The sequence below is a fragment of the Protobothrops mucrosquamatus genome, unplaced genomic scaffold (assembly GCF_001527695.2).
Source record: "Protobothrops mucrosquamatus isolate PMUCROS unplaced genomic scaffold, P.Mucros_1.0 scaffold56, whole genome shotgun sequence".
NCBI classification, from domain to species: Eukaryota; Metazoa; Chordata; class Lepidosauria; order Squamata; family Viperidae; genus Protobothrops; species Protobothrops mucrosquamatus.
This window is the reverse complement of record NW_015386436.1, coordinates 560425-585199: the sequence shown is the minus strand read 5'-3', so window position 1 is coordinate 585199 and position 24775 is coordinate 560425. Positions and strand designations below refer to the sequence as shown.

At 40.3% G+C, this 24775-nt stretch overlaps 1 protein-coding gene across 1 annotated transcript in view; it reads left to right on the top strand.

Annotated features, from left to right (window-relative positions):
• The first annotated feature begins 2386 nt into the window (after positions 1–2386).
• PIAS1 (protein inhibitor of activated STAT 1) overlaps positions 2387–24775 on the top strand; it is a 30536-nt gene continuing 8147 nt past the window's right edge. The window contains exons 1-5 of the mRNA XM_015811895.2: positions 2387–2439; positions 14487–14931; positions 23268–23352; positions 23988–24035; positions 24471–24561. Coding sequence (XP_015667381.1) covers positions 2416–2439; positions 14487–14931; positions 23268–23352; positions 23988–24035; positions 24471–24561 — 693 coding nt within the window. The 5' untranslated portion in view covers positions 2387–2415. The remainder of the gene's footprint in view (positions 2440–14486; positions 14932–23267; positions 23353–23987; positions 24036–24470; positions 24562–24775) is intronic.

The following is a 24775-nucleotide window of genomic DNA, read 5'->3' as shown; positions in this document are numbered from 1 at the left end:
CCTTGTGGACAACCTGCCACTATGGCCTCTTCACAGACATTCACACACATGCATTATGGTTCATGCAACAACATACCACCTGCAGTGGTCGAAGAAAATGTGTAAATTAATATTTTCCCCATTTCTTAAGGGATAGAGGTTCATATTATATTAATAACTTTGCTAAACATATGTTAGCATATGTTGATTGATTAGTGTATTGTAACCTAATAAAACAAAGAGGTTTATGGTCAGTGACTAGTTTTTGAATTTGTTAATAAAGCTTTGGAGATGTTTTGCTTGCATGGATTGCAATTAAAAAGTGACTAGCTTGTTCTTTACAATTCAGATTGCTAACCTTAATTCATTTCTTAAGCTGCCTTGCATTTTTTTTTTGCTACTAAATCTCAATGCTTTTCTTTTGTTTTTAGGCAAATGAACCTTCTTGCTAGCTCACATTTCTAGTCCTTGGGAGGGGAGGTTTCAGTTAAATTGTTCCTTTTCTCACTTGTCATCTCCTAGCTTAAGCTGTCAAGATGAAAAGCCACACAAGAAGATTTAACACATATAATACCTGTGACAATTAAATGCATCGCAGTAATTAGTATTTACTATACAAATGACATTCATATTCCAAGCTTTAATTAACAAAGAAAAAAACTGTAAGAAAACATATTTACTCATCACTATTATTTCCTAAAGTCTAACTGGTTACAACACTTATTAAAAGGTGAAAGCAACTGCTGATCTATCCCCTAGGACTGTGCCAGTCACAGGACAGCTATTTTGAACTGAAAATTGCAAGACTACAATACAATCCTACATATTGCAAAAAGTGGTAAACACATTTTCTTAAACACCTCAGCTAATTCAATGGGTTCCAGTCCTGGTAAGTAGGTAATGTGTGGTCTTATGCTTTTAAAGAACCAGATCCTGAGATTATGAAGTATATAAATTAATAATTAGAGTGGCTAATAACTGCAAATAGGGTTAGGATCATTTCTGATAAGAATGACAGACATTTTAAAAACAAAATTTAAAAGTAGAATTATTTTTTAATACCAATATCACAAATATTTACAGTCTGCCTTTCACAATATTTACTGTATATACATTACCTACATTATATATTTTATATGCAGCCCAAGACCAAGACAATTCCTCTTCACTCAATTATTCCAGGCAAGCCAAAAGGCTGGACACACCTGATGTAGACTAAACAATTCTTTTGAAAACGTATCTGACACTTTTATTTACAAACTTCCTTCAAGCAAGGTGGTGGTGGTGCCAATAGCCTTATGGCGCTTAGTGATGGCTACCAATACTATATGTTCTCTAATAACCCTCTCCAGAGACATACAGGTAATAATAATAATAAAGTTGGAAGGGACCTTGGAGGTCATCTAGTCAACCCCCCTGCTCAGGTAGGAAACCCTATACCATTTCAGACAAGTGGCTGTCCAGTCTCTTCTTAAAAACTTCCGGTGTTGGAGCATTCATAATTTCTGGAGGCAGGTTGTTCCACTGGTTAATTGTTCTGTCAGGAAGTTTCTCCTTAGTTCTAGGTTGCTTCTCTCCTTGATGAGTTTCCATCCGTCGCTTCTCGTCCTGCCTTCAGGCGCCTTGGAGAATAGCTTGACTCCCTCTTCTTTGGGGCAGCCCCTGAGATACTGGAAGACTGCTATCATGTCCCCCCTCGTCCTTCTCTTCGTTAAACTAGACATTCCCAATTCCAGCAGCCGTTCCTTATATGCTTTAGCCTCCAGTCCCCTAATCGTCTTTGTTGCTCTTCTCTGCACTCTTTCTAGAGTCTCAACGTCTTTTTTACATCGTGGTGACCAAAACTGGACGCCTCTGCTCCTTTTCCTCTTGGCAACAGGGCCGTCGGGGAGACGATCCCCCACCCCGAAGCTTTCCCAGCCCAGCTCGACCTTTTTCTCGCTCCCGCTTCCTGCCGACTCTTTCTCCCGCTAGGAGGGGAGGCCTGGCGCTTGTCACCCTCGGGCAGGGCTGGCTGGGAGGGTCGTCCGGGTATCCCTGCAGTCATTCAGACGATGCCCTGAGCCCAACCGAGGCTGCCCAGGTTCAGATTGCTCGCAGCATCCCTTTGCCGCCATTGGCTGGGCTGCCGTGACGTCACGGAACGCGATCCAACCTGCCGCCCTCTCACGAGAACGCCCCCGCGGCAAGCACCGCGCCGCGAAAGAGCATCGTCCCCGAAAAGGGCAGGTGAGCCTCGCCCCGCCAGGCCGTGAACCCCCCCAAGCCACCCCGCCGCGCCCCCGAGGAGGAAGCTCCCCGCCCGGCAGCGGCGTCCCGCCTAGAGGGACGGACAAAATGGCTGCCGCGCGCGCGCCGCGGATTCAAACGCCGGGCGCGGGGCGGGGAAGGCGATCTCCCGGCGGGGTTCACTGCGCTTGCGCCCCGCGATTCAAGATGGCGGACAGTGCGGAACTAAAGGTAAAGGCGCAGTTGGGAGCCCCCCCGCCTCCCTCCGCGGCCGCTCTCCGCCCCCGCCCCGGGCCGTTTCGGGGGTAGCGGGGCCCGCGGTGGCGCGGCGGCGGCGGTCGGTCCGAGGGCGGAGGAGGGGCGAGGGACGACTGAGGAGGGCGCCCTCCCCGCGGCTGCCATCGCCGTGCCTCCCCCGGTCGCCTTCGTCCCGCGGCGGGGCTCCCCCTGCCTTCCCCGCGGAGGGCCGGCTGGTCTCCTCCGGGCAAGACGGGAGCCCCGCGATCGTCCCCCCGCGGAGAGCGGAGCGAGCCCGGGACCTCTCTTCTGCCCGGGCTCCCCCCGCTCTGGGGGCCCCGGAGCCCCGCTTGGCGGACCCAGCTTCTGCCGCAGATGCGGGGGGCCCTCCCGCCCCCTCCCCAACGAGGGCGCCCCAGCCGCTCGGCCCCGGGAGCAGGGCCGGCCTCGCCCCGGGGAAGCGGCCCCTGCTGGGAAAGTCTGTCCGACTCTCGGGCTCCGGACGGCTTGGCCGAAGGTGCGGAGGGGCAGAGTCTTCCCCCCCCCGGGCTTAGTCGCGCCTTGCTGTCAGGCGCCTTTCCGTCCCTTTGGCGAGACGGGGCCGGGAGGGGGCAAAGGTTTTTTATCCCTTCTCTCTCGGAAGACGCGTGTGCGCGAGAGCCCAGCCAGGGTCGTGTGAAGGCGGCTCTCCCGGCGAGGGGCGCCATCGGACGCTAAGCGGGAGGGCAGGCCGTGCGCGGGAGTTGGGGCCGATGCCGCGGCTCGGAGTTGCAGAAAGTAAGCGCGGAGACTGCGGGGCTTCCTCGGCTTCTCCCCCTCCCAACTCGCGCGCCTCTCCGCTCGTTTGCAGAGCCGACGCGCTTCCTCCTCCTCCTCCTCCTCCAGAGGAAAGAAGCTAAAAGTGGCCAGTCCCGTCGGCTCCTTTCCGCTGCTGCTGCTGCTGCTGCTGCTGCTGCTGCTTCAGGGCCCGAGGGATGGGCGCTTAGCAGCATCTCAAGAAGTTTTTTTTAAAAAAAACAGTAATATCCCTTTTGTCAAAAGATTGTTTTGATGTAGCATAAGATTCTTAGCTTAGTTTCAATTTCCTTTTGGGATTGCATTGAAGGAATTTGTTGTAATATTAATTTCCTTAATTGTTTGTACGTTTGGTATGATAAAGGATTTTTGGGGGATATATTCAGTCACAGTGCCTAATACTTTCATTTATTACAAGGCTAGTTTCCATGAAATATAGCAAATGCCTGAAGTGCAGGGTAAATGCTTAATTTAAAAAGTCTTTTGTGCAGATGAAAGGCTTTTCTTGTACAGAGTTTCAGTGTTTACAAACCACAAGAGAAGTCAAATTTGTACATCGGCATCCAGTCGGAGGAAACGTAAAAGCGGCAGCTTGGTACATTAGATGCTTGGCGTAGTTTTAAGTTGCAGTGAGGCTGGAGGGGGAGACGGGATAGTTGTATGGAGGCAGGATAGGTGCGAGACAGATAACAGATATCTAATAATTAACAATTACAATGTGCTGAAAACCTATTGTGCTTGTTGAGACTTTTTGAGATTTTTTTGATGTAACAGGGCCAGAGGGCCTGTAGGTATCTAGGTCTTTTTTTCTTTTGGACTCAGTCATTTGGACTGTGCTTCGATCCTTAAGGAGTTTGTATAGAAAGTGATGGCTGTTCTCTTTGAATAGATCCTTTTCATCACCTCCCGGTGCCTTTTGTGCTTGAAGAGAGGAGCGGAAATTTGCTGGTCTGGAAATAAGATTTTTAAGAAACTTGCAAGTGTTGTTGCAGCCAGTTGTAAAGCATAAAAACATTTATCTGTTTTCATTCACTCTTTGAGCTGCTTCGTTAATCTTAGTGCAGCAGATAGGGGGGGAGGTGTTGTAAATGGCTCTGATTGGCTGAGATGATGGGCTTATTAGGGAGTAGTTTTAAAACCTGACTGTTTTCGATGGCAAAACATTCCTCCTTTTCTCTCTCTCCAAGGCCCTGTGGAGAAAGCACATTTATATGTGAGGGATGTACATTTTTCCCCCTCTGTAAGCATGAGGAAATTACTCAAAATAATAACATAAAAACACTTTTTAAGACATGAAATTCTCCCGGCTGCCCCTCTATCTTTCTTTTCCCTTGCTCATTTGCCAACTTTAGATATTCTGTTCTCTCTCTAGCATCTGTCTGATGCTGATTTTTATTGCTTTCTTTGGTATTAACATAAATTTTAATATATTTATGAGATTGTTTTTTTTAAATTTAATACAAACTCTCAAGGCAGTTTACATAATATTAAATATTAAAACATTGTATACATTTAAAACTAAAATGAAGAATACAAGTAAACAAAAACAATTGAAAAGATTTAGAATCTGACCCACCTCATAGGGATGTTGTAGGGAAAATAAAGCCTTCTGGTGGGGGGGATATGTTCATTGTCTTGAATTATTTGTAAAAATAATAAAGGCGGATACAAATAAAAAATATCTAGCAAATGTAGAATAGAAGACATATTTTTACTGTTTGAGTGGAACTAAGCAACTACAGGGAGTCCTTGACTTACAAAAACAATTGAGCCCAAAATTTATATTGCGAAAAAGACAGTTGCTGTATGAATTTTGCCTCATTTTTCAACCTTTCTCGCTATAATTATTAAGTGAATTACTGCAGTTATTAAGTTAGTAACATGGTTGTTAAGTGAATTTGGCTTCCCCATTGACTTGTCAGGAGGTTGCAAAAGATGATCGCATGACCCCGGGACACTGCAACTGTCATCATGGTAGTGGTGGTGGTGGTGTTATCCATTCAGTCGTGCCAGACTCTTGGTGATTCTGTGGGTTGTAATACATGCCATCCTGCATAGTATCATAATGCCAGCGCCAAGCAGCTGAATTTTGGTCACATGACCATGAGGATGTTGGAACAGTTGTAAGCGTGAAAAACAATGTCACTTTTTTCAGTGCCGTTGTAACTTCGGTCACTAAACAAATGGTTGTAAGTTGAGGACTGCCTATACTTTCCCCCCATTTTGCTGTCTCCAAGTAAAGCAATTGTATCCACTATTGTGAAAATGGTGAGTGATGCGAAAGTAAATTTGGAATTTCCTTTCACTTTCTAAATAGATTTGGAAGATTTATGGGGGATGTAAAGGAAGGAAAGCCTGGTCCTCTGTTCCTATCAGACTTGACTTTCTTTGGGGTAGGAAAAGAAGGTAGTTGTCTTACAAAGATCATAAAATATTTTATTACAAATCTTTTATATACACATGTTTATGATATTACATTTACATTTATACAAACAATAAAGAATATAACATATTTTTTACAATTGAGAGCCACTTTGGTGTAGTATTTAAAATACTGGTCTAGAAACCAGAAGACGGGGAGATTTAGGCCTTCTTTAGGCATGAAAACTGAGTGACTTTGGGCCTGTCATACTTTCTCAACCCAACCCCTCCCCCCACTAGATTGTTGTGGAGAAAATAGGCAGGGATATTAGGTATGGTCACAGCCTTGAATTGACCAAAACATATTTTAAAAAGGTAGGATTAAAATCTAATAATGATAATCTTGTATGAGAAGGTTATTCAGATATTCTAGATCCAAGTTGTGTAGAGTTTTCTAAGTAAATATGTACTTTTAAAGGAAACTCTTCCAAGGCTTGTTACTAGAGCATCAAAGAACAAGTTGGTAGCCAGGCATCCTTAAATTATTGTACTGTATGCATTCCTGTGAAATTGCACACTGTTTTCAGTTTTGACTTTCTGCTGGAGGGATAAAACTGATCAGGCTTAACAGGATGAACAAATTGCAAAAAATCCCTTCCCCTTTTTTAATTTGAAAAGGTAATTTAAATTCAAGATGAGCTATGTTTGTTTATATTTGGGATTGTTTTTAAATGGACAATCAAGCATGTTTCCACTTGGCAGGGAAAATATCTGTTGCATGGTTGAAAGTTTTTTAAAACTTCCTATACATCCTTGCATATTGTGTACAGTTTGAATTAATATTACAGTTCAGAGATAGCACTTCTTAAATGCTAAAATTACAGATAGGGTCTGAGAAATCCTTTTTGAAAGGGTAAAGGGTAAACATTATCTTAAGGAATGGCAAGGCCTGCAAATAGTTGCATGTACCAATGGGCAAAATCAAATCTAGATTGCATCAAATATTGGTATAGTTTCCATATAAAAGAATAGCTGCATTCTATTCTAATCTGCACTGGACACATGCTATCTCACGTAAAGTACAGTCTATGCTAAGTGTGGATGCTCAGAGAATTGGATTCTACAGTGAGGGAAAAAATTATTTGATCCCCCTGCTGATTTTGTACGTTTGCCCACTGACAAAGAAATAATCAGTCTATAATTTTAATGGTAGGTTTATTTTAGCAGTGAGAAAGAAAATAACAAAAAAATCCAGAAAAATGCATTTCAAAAAAAGTTATTAATTGATTTGCATTTTAATGAGTGAAATAAGTATTTGATCCCCTATCAATCAGCAAGATTTCTGGCTCTCTGTCTTTTATACAGGTAACAAGCTGAGATTAGGTTGATCCAAGGACTGTGGAAACTATTCAGTAGTTACTAGAGTTCAGTACTGATTTGTCAAGAACAAATGCTACCTGAGTAATCTTTCTGTCCGATTATTTACTGAATTGATGATGGAAGCGCTGCAAAAATAATGTACCCTGACTTCTGCAAAGGATCAGAGGAGTCCCCCATGACATGCCGATTAGCACGCTTGCTGAGGGCAGAACGACGACGGCATGATAATTAAATGGGTGTACAGCTGGCTCAGAGTCGCCAATTCCTCATCAGATGGGAGAGAGGCATCCGAGAGAGACATCCAGTGGGGACCCACAAGGTTGGTGCGGGGCCCTTGCTCTTCCACGTTTCCATTCATGATGTCTGTGAACAGGTGGAGGAACTGCTTAGCACAAATGTAGACAATAACACAATTGGCTGGGTAGCTAATCCCCCAAGACAGGGCGGGCAAACTTTCTTCTCTAGGGCCAGATCCTGCCCCTCCTCTAGATCTGCCGGCACAGCGGGCAGGTCTGCTGGCCAAGGAGCGTGGTAGCCATGGGAGAGTGCTGAGCCACCAGCAAGGAGGCCCTTGTTCAGCCACTCCTGCTCAGGATACTCTGGCCCCAGTCCTCAGTCGAGGCCCGGTCTGGTATTCTGTCGCCTGCCCCTCTGCTTGTGGGCCATAAAAACACCGGCAGTGGGCCAGAAATAACGTCGAACAATGATCTTGGTAGTTTAGACAAATAAGCTGAAATTTTAAAAAAAGTTCTTTACAGTTCTCCATTTAGGAAACAGAAATCAGTTGGTCAGGAATTATAATACATTCACTCCACATTTAGCAGTCCTTCAGTTTATTTTATTTCTTAAATTTATTTGCTGCCCATTTCACCATGGGGCTGCTCTGGGTGGCTATTTAGTGACCATTCACAAATAAGAAAATAATAAGCAGCAATAAAAATCATTTTCCGACACACATACATACAACCTGACAACAACGCATAGTGCAGTGAGAGTAATGCTAGTGTGGCTGTACAAGATAACTTTATCTAAATGAGACAGCAGCAACCAGTGATCTTTAGGGTGTCTTTTTCTCTCTCCGTCATGTGTTCATTTAGCGACCATTTCACTGAACAACCTGATTGTTAGAATGGAACTTGGTCACTAAACAAAAAGTGGGTGTAATAGATTGAAAACAGAACATGAGCTGGCAGTGTAATGTAGCTACAAAAACAGTGCTAGGTGGCATCCACAGCAGTGTAATTTTCAAACCGAGAGAGGCAGTTGTGACGCTCTTTGGATCTTTGGTCAGATCCCTCCTCCATGTTGTTTAGAGAAGAGCAGTGAGGGGGAGCAGGGACTGAGAGCCCTGTGCGAGTCGCCTGCCGATGACGACTGGGGCTGCCACAACGGCTCTCGTCAGTCAGCACGGTCACATCATATTGCTCGCTTACGGCTGCATTGCTTAGTCCCAGAGCTGGTCTCAGTTACTGATTACAGTACTTAAAAATCCTAAAATAAAACTGAAGGAGGATGGGTGCTGTATAGTGAGGCTGGAAAGAAATCTTGATGAGGCCCTTGCCCTGAAATATCTTTTGTGTTGAAATGAATATTGTACACGGTTGCGAGGTTGGAAGGATTAGGTACCATGCAAAATTAAACGGAGGTAAAAGTTTGGCAGCAAAATGAGGGGGTGTAATAAAACGGCTGTAATTCCTCAATGGTTAATGACACCCTTTTGTCAAACCCCCTGAATTAAAGCTGAAAGACTTCACTTTGCTCGACGTATTCCATTTCAAATTCAGTGGCAGTTGTACAGAGGCCAAATGCCAAAAAACTTTATCATTGCCCCAAATATACAGACCTGAGAGTGTATAAGAGGTTAAGACAGATAAGCAAACTGGTGATTTCAGTAGGAAAGTAAAACTAGAATGCTGGGCAGAGAGAGTTGGACTTATAAGCAGCAGGGAGTTGAAGTCCACGAGTCATAAAAGAGCCAAGGTTGCCTACCCCTGGTCTAGTGGTTAAGGCACCAGGCTAGAAAACAAGAGACTGCGATTTCAAGTCCTGCCTTAGCCATGAAAGCCAGCTGGATGACCTTGGGCGGGTCACTCTTTCAGTCCATACACACACACACACACACACCAGGATTGTTGCTTAGCAAATGTAATGAACAGTATATTAATAAAATTAGCTTTGTTATTGATATGAATTTTTAATCCTACACTTTATCACTGAGGCTATCTGTGGAGACAGTGTTGGTGTAAGGACAGAAACCAAAGACAGCCTTGGGAAAAGGGCTGTGAAAAGTGGCTTCCCTGGCACTCACATGGCAACTTATTTAAGTTTTAACAAAATATTTCTGCAATAAGGCTTGGAACTCTAGGACAACCAGAAAGAAGCGACTGTATAGCATCCAGAGTCTCATTGGACAGTAATCCTTCCTCAGAAACATTTGCAAGCAGCATAAAATTTACTGTGTATAGCAGAATACCCTGAATATTTCAAATTACAAAATTATGAAAAATATATTTATCTACAGTGAAAGCTATAGAAAAATCAAGTAGTACTTCTGTACTGTTAATGTGCAGACTCAGAGAACCTCACAAAGGGTATAAAAAGAACATTTCACAAATTGTCAAGAATTGTCAAGAAAAGCAAAAGCTTGAAAAGATGTCAAAAATATGAAAAATTATGCAACATTTTAAAGGTCAGGGTAAAAAGATCACAGAGATCTTTGGTTAGGAGTGCAAAAAAAACCCCTATAAAATCATGTGAAAAAGTACACCCGCTGAAATTTTTGTCTTTTTCACTATATTTCAGCATACAGGAGAGACATTTGATCTTCATTTCAACGGCACTAACATATAATAAATATCACGTCCCTTTACTTTTTGTACTCCATTGCATGATTTAAAGAAATACCAATTTTGCATGTAGAAAAACTAAGTTCGTCCCTACATTTATCACTTCCACAGATACCTAAAATTTGAATTAGGTGCATTGCACCAGATCAGGTGCAAACGATTAGAACATCATTACAGATGATCTTGGAGAAACCTGTCTTACTGAAACCTTGAACATTTCGTTTGATTTGCTTTTTCTTGTTGAAGTGCGTGATATCACTATGCCTAGCTGAAAAGAGCTCTCTGAGATCTTCAGAAAGAACATTATAGATGTCTGTGAATCTAGAACGGGCTAGGGATTTCAAAAGATTGCCAAATCATTGGTCTTCAGTTATTCCACTGTTCTGAAGATCTACAAGTGAAGAAGATTTCAAACAATTGCCAACGTGCCCAGCCAGGCCATCTGAGTAAGTTCACCCTGAGAGCAGAATGCAAGATGCCGAAAGAATTCTCCAAGAATCCCAGAATTTCATCCCATAACTCTCACCACCATTAATGTCAGAGTCCATCAGATTACCATTTGAAAGAAGCTGGAGGTGTGCCAGGAGGAAACCTTTGCTTTCCAGAAAGAACACGAGACCAAGAGTAAAGTTTGCTGATAAACACCTACACGAGGATCAGGATGTTTGGAACAATCTGCTCTGGACAGATGAGGTAAAGGTAGTTATTTTGCCACAGTACCAGGAGGGCTGCTAGGCAAAAGCCAAAGGCGGCAGCAGTTCACAGCAGAAGAACCTCACACCAGCTGCAAAGTACGTTACGTAGAAGAACGTAGAACGTTGCGGTGTGGGACTGCTTTGCTACATCTGGGTCTGCACAGCTCATCTTCAGAAATCCACTATAAATTCTCCATCCATTTTTTTTAGTACCCAACAACTGTGGACAGTCGGGAACTGGCTAGAAAACGCTAAACACATCCTTTGGGCTTGCGTATATTTGGATACCAAGACGATGCTATTCATGAGCTCCGTTGCCTGTGGCCCTGATTCTCAGCCTGTGGTCTGTGGGCCCCTGGGGGGAAGCACAGTGTTGTCACGGGGGGGGGGGGGGGTGTCTGTGAAGGCTTGAAGAAATGTTATGATTTAAATCTTGAGTTAAGTCTTGGGGGTCTGTGACCATGGTCCGGACTACAAAAATATTTAAAGGGGGTCCATGATGAAGAAAAGGTTGAGAAACACCGACCTATGGTAATTATTAAGGGCTGGAGCAGCGGTGCTGAAACCACAGTTTCCAGAGTCCGTTGAAATTGGGTGTCCAATATAGTTTAATGAATAAATAAATAATAAATGATTGACAGACCAATAGATGCAATGATGGCTTCCTAACTAATGGCACTATTACCTCTGTCAATGGCTGGGGAGACAGAACTTGAATATTTAAGTAACAAAAACAAAACTAAATATCCTTTCTCTTTCTTTTGGTATTTTGTCTTGATTCCTGTGCATTATTTTAATTCTCTGCAAAGGCACTCCACAGTGTATTTGTCAGGCTTGTGTCTAACACTAATGTATTTTTCTACAATTTCTCGTCCTTAAACTAGACTAACAAATAGAGTTAAACAGCTCCCATCTGCATGGCTAAATTTGATGGGGATAGTAAAGATGAAGATGCTAGCAGTGTTGACTTGATTTTTCTAGCACTAAACTGAAGACTTATATTCCACAACCTTGTTTAATATCAAAGATAACCATAAAATTCAGACAGTAAATAAAACTTCACTTGCAACTCAATACAGGCATTCATCATTACATTTCAGAGGCAGGGGGAGAGTATTCTTGACGTAGCCCCATTGAAATGAAAAGCAGTAATGCTGGAACTCAGCTATTCCCTTAATTTTAAATGAAGCTTAAAACCAACTTGAACTGTTGCAAAAAGACTGGTTTGCTCCTGAGGCAAGCAGAAAGATTTGGGAAATTCAAGTAACACCAAATATGCATAATGTAATAGCCTATTAACCCCAGCGTCCCTCAAAGGTGGCATCGGCCCGGACACTGGCACCACAGAACCTTGGCTGATATAAATGAAGGCATTGCTCTGTTTGTTTTTGATCTAATGTGAAGTGAGAATGCATTTCCTACACATTAGCCTTATGCCTACACCAAGCCCAGTCGCTTCTTCCTCGCCTTGCCATTCATTATATGAAAGGAGAGGAGGGACTATAAGCCCGGGGTACTTTTAATATACCTTTCCCCCCCCCTCTCTCTTTCCGACCCCTGAATTTTGAACTACATCATCGAGGAAAGTTGTCTTTGTTTTTCAGGTGAAAGAGAAAGAAGCTGCTAGAAGAGGTAGGATGGAACAATTTGATTTATTTTTAGCTTAGCACCCTCAACAGCTGTTTTGAAACAAACGTTTTGTAGGTATTGTAGGCTTGATTTTGATATCTGAAACCTGCCTAGGTTGCCTTATTCCAAGAAGGGGCTATGTTGTTAGGAAAGCTCAGGAAGGTTGTATTTGCTATGGAGAGTATTTGTAAATCATCGTATGTGCAGATACTAATGAGCATCTGCGAGAGACTTCAATTGTGACATCCGGGGAGTTGCATAACAACTTTCTAATTGTGCCAGTGGTGGCTTTTTTTCTTTACCACTCGTATTCTGCAGAAAAGTTGAAGTCAGAAGTGATTTCACTTAGTGATAAAGCTGAAAATCAGAAAAGTTAGAATCTTTCATAACATGCTAACTGTAATTGGAGGAAGGAAATCTAGAGTTATGCCTTCCCAGAGCAAATTTCTTAATATTTTACTAATCTGCCTAAAATAATTTTAAAAGTTATTAAAGTAATGACACTTTGAAGTAAATCAAGGTATCATTATCTCAATAGCTGTTAAACCATGAAATAAGGTTCATTTTTACAGCATTTATATTTCAATAACCCAACAGATTTTTAACCATTTAAAAGAGAATAGGCTCGGGCACAGATTAGTTTTTCTGTAGTTCTAGAAAAAAATAGGCTGGCTGTTATAATTTTCTTAAAAAAAAACTTAAAAACATGAAGAAAAAAGTAAAAAGAAACTTTTGTAAATTAGCCCTATGAAAAATGGCTTCAGATGTTCAGATTCCTCTGCATGGTAAGACAGGACCTGTAAGAAAGGTCACGCGGAGGAAATCCTCCTGGCTCTCTAGGGAAGGGCGCCCCGGCCTCTGCTGCAGCCGACTCTGCTTCCCACGGGACGCACAGGTAGCATGCAGCTACCGGCCATCTTAAGAGAAAATAAAGCGACATTGTAAATTATTTAATGACATATGATATGGTAAACAATAAAATTGCAGTAGATAATTTCCTTTCCTGGTTTTCCCCTTTTTGTGTCTGTGACTTTCAAGTGAATTGGCCCCCTGCACTAGTCCCTGTAGTTTTCCTGGCAAAGTTTTTCAGAAGTGGCTTGCCATTGCATGCTTCCTAGGGCTGAGATAGAGGGACCGGCCCAAGGCCACTCAGCTGGCTTCCTGCCTAAGGCAGGATTAGAAGTCACAGTTTCTCAGTTTCAAGCCTGATGCCTTAAATGTTATACCAATCACTTTCACATTTCCATCCTACTGCTAAGACTATCTTTTTGTCTTCTAGTATCATTTAACAACAGGTAATCCTCAATTTATGACTGTAATTGAGCCCAGAATTTGGTCTTAAGTTGTGACAGGGTTACCATATGACTGCACCCAATTTTACAACTTTTTTTGTGGCAGTTGTAAAGCAAACACCATGGGGGCTAAGCGAACTCATTTTCACTTTGGGGAGATTTTTGCTGGAAGCCAGAAGTAAACACCAGTTTCCAGCAGAAACATCATAAATTGTGATTACATGACTAGGAGGGCTCTGCAAACAGCCATACATTCAGCATAGTTGCTGAGGACCCAGAATGTGGTCATGTGACTAAAGGGTGGCAGGGTGTAGACATCAGAACTTCAAATTCAGCTCGTAAGTCCCATTTTCAGGTTTGTTGTAATTTCAGGCACTTCCTAAGCTGCAAGTTATAAGACCTGCTGGAAAAGACAAGAAAGCAATTAAGACAATCAGATACAGGTAATCTGATTGTCTTAATTGCTTTCTTGTCTTTTCCAGTAGGTCTTTTGTTGACTTTCAGAGAGGATATCCTAAGAGGATATTAAATGTTTTCTTATTCTGCCATATGTACTCTGGAAATGATGTGATTTAGGATGTATTGCCAGATTGTTAGACTCTTACTTCATATATTTTTGTTCCAGACTGAATAACATACTGCTTGTTTGTATAAGAGAAGTGTCAGGGTTTTGCTTAATTTTATTCTATATTTTTTCCCTCACATACGGTATAGTCAGTGGTTGACAGATTTTGGCAGTTACAGCCATGTTGAAAGGATCCTCCTCTGTCAAATGCTGCCCATAATAACATGTACTATTTTCGAAACGTGAAATCAAGAGAAAACATGCTCCTTAATCAAGTTATGAACTCACAATTGGGAAGGATTTTTTCCCCAATGCAGTATAATAAGAGGAGGAGGAGGAGGAGGAGGAGGAGGAGGAATGTATGTTCCGTGAAGCAAAGTTATGCTTTGCTTGAGTCTCTCTCTATGGTTAACTCTCTCATGTTCACGGACAGCTCCGATTGAATAACTGTTGTCTTGCCTTTTTGTTTGTCTTCAAGCAAATGGTGATGAGCCTCCGAGTCTCTGAGCTGCAGGTGCTTTTGGGTTACGCAGGAAGAAACAAGCACGGCCGCAAACACGAACTCCTTACTAAAGCGCTTCATCTGCTCAAGGCTGGCTGTAGTCCCGCTGTCCAAATGAAAATCAAAGAACTTTACAGGAGGCGGTTCCCGCAAAAAATAATATCTTCTGCAGACTTGTCCATCCCAAGCGTCCACTCAACGTCCATGTCATCCCCTTTGTCATCCTCTACCATTCCACAACTTGCTTTTGATGGCCACCCGGCAACCTCACCATTACTTCCTGTTTCTCTTCTGGGACCTAAACATGAACTGGACCTGCCCCATCTGACCTCAGCACTCCACCCAGTCCATCCGGACATAAAGCTTCAGAAGTTGCCATTTTATGACTTGTTGGATGAACTGATAAAACCAACGAGTCTAGGTAAGGGAATAATATTGTCACTTTTATAAATGCAATCATTATATGCATGAGGATGTAAGTCATACATTTAAGGATCTCATACTTTTCTTCCTTGACAACTCCCAACTTACAGGTTGAAAGCCTGTTGCCTCCAGTTTGGATGGAACGATTTCTTGACTTTTAAAGATGGACTGGGGTGTGGGTGTGACATTTCACAGTTGTTCAAAGAAATTTAGGTAGAGCGAACATGGTATGAATACAAACAAATATTGCCAGAATATGTAATTGTAAGCTTCAAATTATTCTTCAGTAGAAAACAATTTGACTAGAGATTATTTTATTAAATAAGTTACTGGACCATCATTGTAGAATGCTTCTTAGTAATGTTCTTACTAATGAAAAAAAAGGTCTAACAGTCAACCTACAAATTTTAAAAATGTAGTTTGGTATTCCAGACATTTTTAGTCATATGTTAATGTGGCACTTTTGCTTTGCTAACTCAAGCAATCGAAATGACAAAATTTTGAAAGACTTTGAATGCTTGAAGTCTAATTTATTTTGCACTTGGTGTAGACTGTGGGAATTACCAGTTCATCAGAATGCTTTATTAACCATTTTGTTACACACACAAAATTTGGGCTAACTTAAGTTTCCAAAAATCTTTTGAGCTCAAAAAGGGAGGAATGCCTGCTTATAGACTTCTATTTTTTAAGACCATTTTCCTTAATGTGTTTTCTCTTAATTTTGAATACGTAAAGATGCTGAAATAAGAGATACATTTCTGTTACTTTTCCCTAAACGCATTAGATTAAAATTTGCTTGGAAACTATAGGAATTGTAATCCAGTGTGTCCAGGACCACAAAACTGAGAAAGGCTGATGAATACTTTATTTGTTGATTATGGTAGTCAGTGAGTAGGTATATGACATACATCACAAAAACACTAGGTAGACAATGCAAGAAATAAAATAGACCACAAATAATCAAACTAGAGAGTGTGAGGAATGCAGAAGCTGACTAAAATATATTACTGGCCAGAGCCTAAAATCAAATAAAATTATTGATAGTATAGCCATAAAATAAAACGAAATGTCACTTACAGTTGAGAGCACTTTTAAGCATATGTATTTAGCTAGAAACATAAAAAAGAGATGTTTGATCATTAAAAAGGTTGCAAAATGAGACAATTGGCAATCTAGAAGATGCTAAATGTTTTATAGATGATCCAGTGTGCCAAATGTGAGCCATGGGCAGAATCTCTTAGCTGCAGAACCAAATGCAGCTATCGAGTAACATTTCAGGAGTCTAACAGAAGAAATAAGGTATATAGTATAAACTTTGGGAGAGGTGAGATTAGGGTGGGACATTTTTACTATTATTATTATTGTTGTTGTTGTTATTGTTGTTCCATGTTTTTAAATGTCTGAGAGTACCTGCCCTATAGGAAGGAGTCCTGTGACTTTCTGGGTATCTCAGGAGGATGATATTGATGTGGAGCTTTTCAAATCCTGAAAGAATCTGTCCTTCCTTTCAATCCATTATCTAGCTACACAAACTCCAAACAATGTCTCAAATCATTAGCTGATTTCATTTATATGTCTGTAATATTTGGCTCTCTGACTATTTCCTTTTCAATTAGGAAGAGGAGATAAATTGAGTTTTTCAATCCCTAATGAATTCTGGTCAGAAGCACAGAGTAAGGTAATAATATAATATTGTGAACTCCAAATAATTCCTGCCCAAGAGAACTTTCCAAAGTCCTAACACAGCCTTTAATGACTTTCTTGAACGAGATTATTTACCAGCACTACTTCAGACAAACAGCACAAATTCACACTTGAAATGATGTTTCTTAAAAAACAGTAGTACAGATAAATGTTTTTCAAAATTAACATTCCTTGGGGTATGTTAAAGTGCAGTGGTGCCATAGATAATTGTTCAAGGTAATTGTTAAATCTTGTTAATGTACTAGGTTGACTCAGAGGCATCTGTTGAAGTCTCTTTTGTTTTTGGAGCATGCTGAAGTTTTTTTTTAAATGTTTGTTCAGACTCTAAAGGGCTGAGGCAGGCTCCTCTTACTCGTGACTCCTCCTGTTTGGATTACGGCCAGCCCTGCTGAGTCTCTGGCTTTTTTCTTTTCTCTCCCAGGGCCTTAATAGACATTTGGGTTTTCACCCTTACATATTGCTCTCGTTTTGAGGACTTGTTGAAGAGAACCAGAAGTGGCTTTCTGCCCATTGAGAAATAGATGTCCTCTTGCTGTTACTCTTAAGATACAGATGTTTTTTTGTCTATGGAAATAAATTCATGGGCAAGAATTTTTCTCTGAAACTATACAGTAGCATTTGTTAATGATTTGAGGATTTTATTTTAAATGTGTTCTTAAGATCAGCAAAAGAATTTTGTCAGTGTCTTTTAAGATCACAAGGAAAACATTTATTTTAAGTTTCTGGCTATAATTTCAAATAAATTGTTAGCTTTAGAAATGAAACGTTCAGTGGGAATACACTTTTTTTTTATTTTAAACATCGAGCTGATTCTCCTGCAGTTTTTGATGCCTTTCAATATTGAAACAAGAGAATGCCTTATGAATTTTTAAAAAATGGACCATTTCATCCTTTAGTATTGTAAAATGACATGGGATTAATTCCCTGGTAATCCTGGATTCGGATTTTATCTATAATAATTTCTAGCATCAAACTGTTCTCTGCCTCTCCCCCCCCCCTTGAGCCAGCCTGTATGAGTGCTAATAAAAGGCTGTACATCTGTTGACATAATGGAAGGCTTTGTATTTTGTCCAGGGAGCAACGAAGAGATTTGGGCCTCCTGATTTGGCGTCCTGAGATATAAGGGCTGGGTGAGTTTCTTTCACTGTAGCGGACGTATAACTGATTGAAACTTCCAGCACTTCTTCTACTCCTAGAATTCAAGTGGAGGTTGTCCGACTTAAATCATAGAGCAAAAAATACTATTTATTATATTTTGCAGCAATCCTTTTATCATTCCAATAATTCCTAAGTTGACCTGTCCTATTGCTGCCTGCTTCTGTGAAATCCTATTCAGTCCCTGTATGGAAAATAATTCCTCTTTCCAGTCATAACAATCTAAAATACATTCCTCTTTTTCTAACATGTTATCAATTAAAGGAGCTATGATGACACTTGTTTAAATTGACCAAACATTAGAGTACTATCTTGGTTTAATCCTGCAAAGATCCAGAAAGTTACAGAAGCCAAGTGTTGACCTTGATGCACATTTTGCAGGCAAAATGCCCCTCCAAGTCCAAGCCCAGTTTGTTTCCTTACACGTGCTTTCGTCTGCCATAGTTTGCAGAGGCCTCCTTGGATTGTTTGTTTCCAGCAGACAAAGAGTGCAGCCCCTTTATTAGAGTTCCAGTTTCCAGGTAATCCATACTTGCCACATCTAGATGTAATATCTTTAACTACTGATAACAGTGCTACTTAAGTCATTTAGTCCTCAGAAAAAATGGGAGTGAAATCATAGAATAACAAGGTTGGAAAGGAGTGTAGTCCAATCCCCTTCTTTACAATTAAAGATCAGTTAATCTCAATTTAGACATATAGTATGAAGCAAAATATTTTAACATTGGAGGCATTAAAGTTTATTTTTGAACAATAGACCCAGACGTTAATTTTAATCTATGGTGCTTAACAGAAGTTGTGGAAGAGACTTTAGTTGACAAGATTGAGACTGATTTGAAAGTGGGTTTAAAAATGATAGGCTATAAGAATGACATGAAAAAGGTGTCACACTGGACATACAAAAGAAACCAGCTAATATCTTAACAATTAAAAAGGATATATCAATAACAAATTTGGATAACTTTCCTATATTGGATTTACCAAAGAGGCTTGTTAAAGCTCTGAAGAATTTTGTGAAAAGGAGCAAAAATATGAAAAGAAACCAAGTTCTGAGGTATTATTTGAAGGGAGTAAGGATCAAAACGAAGGAATATAAAGTTGGTTTATTTTGTGACTATGAGATGGGCAGCATAATATATAAATATTTTATCAAGGTTAAAAAAGATATGTTGTTGTCTCTGGAATCCCTTAATAGATTTTTGCTGGCATTGGGACTGAAATGAGGCCTTAAGTATTTGTTTAAAGATAAAAGTGGAAATGGGAAGAAGACATCATTTGCAGTATTTTAAGAGAAGATGTTAAGTTACTAAAATAGTTTACACTTGTAATTAGGGGAAAGTCATTTCTTTATATATTTCTTTTTCTTTACTACTGCATATCCTTTCTTTTCTATTTTTTTAATGCACCTTCTATGTGAAAGTTTATGTACCAAATGCAAATGTTTGGATTTGAGAGACCAAAGTAACTATAAAAATGTTATTCATACATGTGCGTGTACACACACACAGAGAGAGACAGACAGACAGACACACAGACATGCACACAGTCTTGAAGTCTGTGTGACACCAAAAACCAGGTCGGCTGGATTAATGAATACTCAAATAATTTTATGAAGTTCAAAAGGCTATTTCATGTTATATTAGAAAAATAAGTAGACACAAGCTCTTGAGTCAAGTTTGGTTACCCCATCTCAACTCTTGTCTCCAAAATCAAAAACACTTTGCGTCCTGTTCTTTGTAGTTGAATATGTTTTGGAATGAAAAATCTAGATTCAAATCAGAAAAAACAACATTGCACGCATTGAAGTTATAAGAAAACTTACCAGTGATGGTCTGAAATACAATTGTAGGACGGAAGTGAATTGTTGATGCTGCACTGATACAAACAACCTAGTCATGGGGGGCAGGGGGGAGCTTATCTATATTTCATTCTACAACCTCCTTCCCCCCTCCCCAGTTCTTTCTCCCCCCCCCCCCCCCGTTTTTCCTCACACAGCCAGCTGCTGGGAATGAGATATCCCCTTTCTCAGAAATCTGAATTACTGCAGGTTCTGGAGAGCTGGTGGAAATACCTTTACGAGGACCTCAGCTCTGAATGCTACTGGGGTGTGCCTTAGGGTGAATGGGAGGGAATGCTTCTGACAGGATTCAGTCCTGCTCTGAGTAAACATACTGTTTTCTCTAAGAAAGCCAATCCATGCTTCGAGACCCACTAAAATCCGTGACCTCTTCTTTGAAATGCAAGGAGTGTTTAATTTTAATAACTATAAACATTTGGCAAACATCTGCTTTAATTTAATGTATTAGCAGGCACATTGTAGCTTTCCTTAACCTATGTAGCAATTTATTAGGAACATTAAGAAATAAACATTTCCAAAGGTTCTGTGGTGGGATTTCCAGAAATGTAAAAACTTAGTTGAAAGGACTTGCTGCTTGCTTCCCTATTGGATATGGAGCTCCAGAGTAACGGTAGGTGACTTATTTGCATGAGGTCTCTTTAATGCTCAATATCTTGAATTTTAGAACTAAAATTTAAATTAGACTTAAGCTTGTAGTTTACACTCTCGCAGAGGGTTTTCACTTTCTTTTGTTCTGAGATTACTTATTTTATGGAATTACATGGATTTTTTTTTCTATCTTTCCCCCATTTTCTCTGCTACTTCTCACCTGGTTCACTCTAAGGGGAACCAGCCAGAAAGGAACGGTCATCATGGCTTTATGATAGGTACTTAAAATGGAGAGATTTACTTTGCCATACAAATTATTTTTGAAATTGTCTTTAATGCTGTGAGATTTTGCCGATAACCATGTGTTTTCCAAGTATTCCTAAATCCTGCATCCATTTTGCAGGAGCAAGTCCTCTGTCCTTGGGTGAGAAGGACATTGAGTGGCAAAAAAGCTTGTGAAACAAGTGTAGTTTGGGGAAATTAAGAAACTTCCATATGTCTGCCTTTTTCCATGACTGTGCTCAACTATTGTGGCAGGAAAACCTCATTGCAATCACAAGGGCAGACTAAAATCTAAATAGAGAATCATTGTCTTCCTAGACTAGGGGTAGGGAACCTTGGCTCTTTTATGACTTGTGGACTTCAACACCCAGAATTCCTGAACCAGCCATGCTGACTCAGGAATTCTGGAAGTTGAAGTCCACAAGAGCCAAGGTTCCCTACCCCTGTCCTAGACTATTGATGTGGGTATGAGGACAAATAGAAATTAACACATTTGATTTGTCTTTGTAGAAGTAAAAGTTAACAGAGTGCTCTCCTTGTTAGGTATTATAAATCTGATAAAACTAGCAAGGGTTATTGACTATTAGTGATCATAATTTAGCAGTGCTGGTGGTATGCCACAAACTATGTATATTTAGTTAATAGAGTGCAGCAAAGATGGAGATCAAGCAGTGAAAATTATGATAAGATATAGTAGTGCTTTCTTGGATTAATATACCTCTTACCTTAATAAATGTCCCATAATGTAACTATAAAGTAAAAATGCTTCCTCATTTTATTGTACCGTGAAATATTCCAGCAAATAGCAACTTTGCAATACAATTTATCTTGAGTTATTGCAATAAGCTCTTAATTATTTAGCAATGGCCAATTTGCAAGGAAAGATTGAAAGTGCTCTCAGTGAATAAATAGAATTGAGGACCGCTGGAATTGAGTTGGAGAGCTTGCTTGGGATAGAACATTGCATGTTCATCCAGGACTATGTGAAAACATTTCTGAATGGCTAACTGGATTTTTTTCCCAATTCAGAAAGTAATATGTTACCAGAAGAGCATTTCAGTGATATATTTAGCCTCTGGCTTGGTGGGGGGGGATGGGTCATTAAATGCTTGTTTTAACTGAAGGTAATGGAACTGTTAATATAATATCTGTAAATTACTGTAAGAGGATTCTTGGATTGTTTGCTCTCAAAGTTTATATTATATTCAGATTTCAAACATTGCTCTATGTAGTTTTAATTGCATCTCTTAATCATAAACTGCTCTAATCATAACTATATGTTTTATAAAAATATCCACAAGCCTCTCCTAAATACATGTCTAATATTTAGGGCATATATATTTGTGTTTATCGCAAGAGCCTGTTTTAAGGCCTCTAAAAGCAGAGCCCACACCAGGCGTGCTCAATCCGTGGCCCTGGAAGCTAGTAGTGCGGCCCCATAAGATCCCCCAAAATAAAGGAAGTTAATCATATACATTAACTGTATTATATGTTTTATTGCGGCCCAAGACAGTTCCTCTTCATTCAGTGTGGTCCAGGCAAGGCAAAAGGTTGGACACACCTGACCTCCACGGATCATATTGGGCCACCAACACGAGAGCAGTTAGGTTTTTCAGACTGGTTTTCAGTTATATGTATCTTACAGGATAATTATGGGCAGATATTCTTTCTCTCTATATGTTATTATATTTTACTTGTCTCCCAACAATTCAGCATGCTTACTTCCTATAAAGGTAGAAACCTCCCAAACAATCTGCAGTGTTAAAGAATATGTCCCCCCTCCCCAAAGGATTTCTCATGCATTTTTCAAAGAGGAATGGTTTTGGTACAGTGTCAGAGTCCTGACTAGCTTCAATTTTTGATCTATAATAATTTTTAGTGATACATTTGTCTTACTTTCCTTTTCCTGTTTTTGTTTTTGCTTCTTTCAAATAATGCAGCTTGTTAACCTAGCTTGGCTGAAATTCTGCTGTCTCACAAGCTGAGCGCTGGGCTTAGATGATGAGTTTTGCAAATCTTAGAAGAAACCTCTTTCTATCCACCTCCTTCATTGAAGCTAGCAGAGCAAAAGAAAGTAAATGCTGAGCTCCTCTTTATTGCATTTCAATTAAAATATCCTCTTACTAGTTGGTAGAACATAATCCCCTTTGGCTCTGCCAATTCTTCCTTGTTTTGTTCTACAAGCATTTGTTTTATGTTATGAGATGAGATAATTTGTATTTAATGACTCACACTTAATCAAATGACTTGAGACTTCAGGATGTAAATCAGATCTTTGTGAATGAGTGTCTGTACTCTTAGTCATGCAGGGAATGTATATAGCGCACTGTAATAATAAGCCACACAGGTTGAAGCTTAATGGTTAAAATATGGATTCTCCCTCACGATTACTCCAAGCTCTTTTGTCAATCAGAATATATTACTGTGTGTTCTTTATCAGACTGTCCTTTTTTTTATGGCTCAGTGTGTCAGGTTTTAGTCCAGTTATATTTTCTTTTTTAAAGTAATTTTTGAAATCAACTTCCAGTTCTTTTCCAAGGTAAGTATATATCATGTGAGAAGTATCAACCCCTAGAACAGTGTTTCCCAGTCCAATCTTAAAGCTGCCATGGTTGGAAACACTGCCCTAGAAGATAAGCCAAGGTTGGGTTGATGCTAAATGTCCTAAAACGATGGCAGAATTGTCTTTATAAAGAAAAATAACCTTTTTTCCATGTTCATTTAATCTCCTCTTGACTTCTCTTTAGCATCAGATAATAGCCAACGATTTCGGGAAACCTGTTTTGCATTTGCCCTGACTCCACAGCAAGTGCAGCAGATCAGCAGTTCCATGTAAGTGGCCCTCGCCCCCTTTCCAGTGCATTGCTTCTGATTTCCAAAATGGGATAAACCTTTTAAGAGGGGTGTTTATAATTGTGGAGCAGGACTTTTTTTTAGGTTTTAGCATTCCTAATGAGGATGAGGTGGCCTTGAGGTGTGATAGAATTGCAGTGTAAAAAGTCCTTGCTGTCTGAGTGGCATTTTTACATTTGCTTTGCCATTCCTGGTTATCCAGTAGTTCACACGTCTAGGCCACTTACGCAACAAGTGCAATCAAACCCTAATTCATCCCAAGTGTGGTCATGCTCTTCCATGTAGGCTGTTTGCAAGGCAATGTACTGTTGCCCACACACTGCTACTAACTGGGAGGCACATGAGTACCCTGAGCCACGTTCAGAGTATGTGCATTTTCATAATTTAAAATGATGCCAGAACCATATAAATGTTATTTATCAATGTATCCTGTTCAGAAAGGGGGAAGGGCTTGAAAAAGGAGGATGGAACCTGGATCTGGTAAATGTGCCTTTTGCAGTGCATTTCAACATAGTTTGGTATTAGCATAATCTGTTTCAAGCTTTACATGTTTAAATTATGTAATGCATTATTTTAACGAACTGTATTTAATCAGTGTCTAATGTCTTTGTTAGGGATATTTCTGGAACCAAATGTGATTTCACTGTGCAGGTCCAGTTAAGGTAATTGTTTTTCCTATAATCCAATTGCAATATGCTGTTTCCCTTCTCCTTCACATTCTGTGCCAAATATTGGGTCTAATATTGGCTGGGGAATTCTGGGAGTTGAAGTCCAGACATCTGGTATGTGTTATAGCTACCTTGGCAGTGTTGGTCAGTTGTCATAAATTGAGAGCTACCTGTACAGTGACTCACAGGAGATTAGATTCCACATTAAATATAGGTCTCTTAAATACTGAAAACCTTCCACACAATATTAGTTAATGACATTCATTGTATGTATACCTACACCTATGCGTATATAATCACAGGATTGTTGTTGGGGGGGAAATGGGGAGGAAAGAGTATTAGATATATTCACCACCTTTAGTTATTTTTATGGGATAAAAATAAATAAAATATAAGATAACATGTAACTGAACTTTGTCATATCCTTAGGTTTTGCTTATCTGAAACCAGTTGCCCACAAGAAGATCACTTCCCGCCAAATCTTTGTGTGAAAGTTAATGGAAAACCTTGTAGCCTTCCGGTAAGTGTCTCCCCAAATCTGACTACTGTAGTCTTCTTTTTCATAAAATAATCCCCGTGGGAGCTATGTAGATGGTTTGTGGTATAATAGACAGAGAGTCCTTGTAGTCCTGGTCTTTGCATTCAGTGGTGCATTTGTTGACATGCAGAAGTTACTTGAGTTATTCTGTCTCTTCTACTTACAGTTCTTTTGAGGCAAAGTCTCCCTAGAGTCA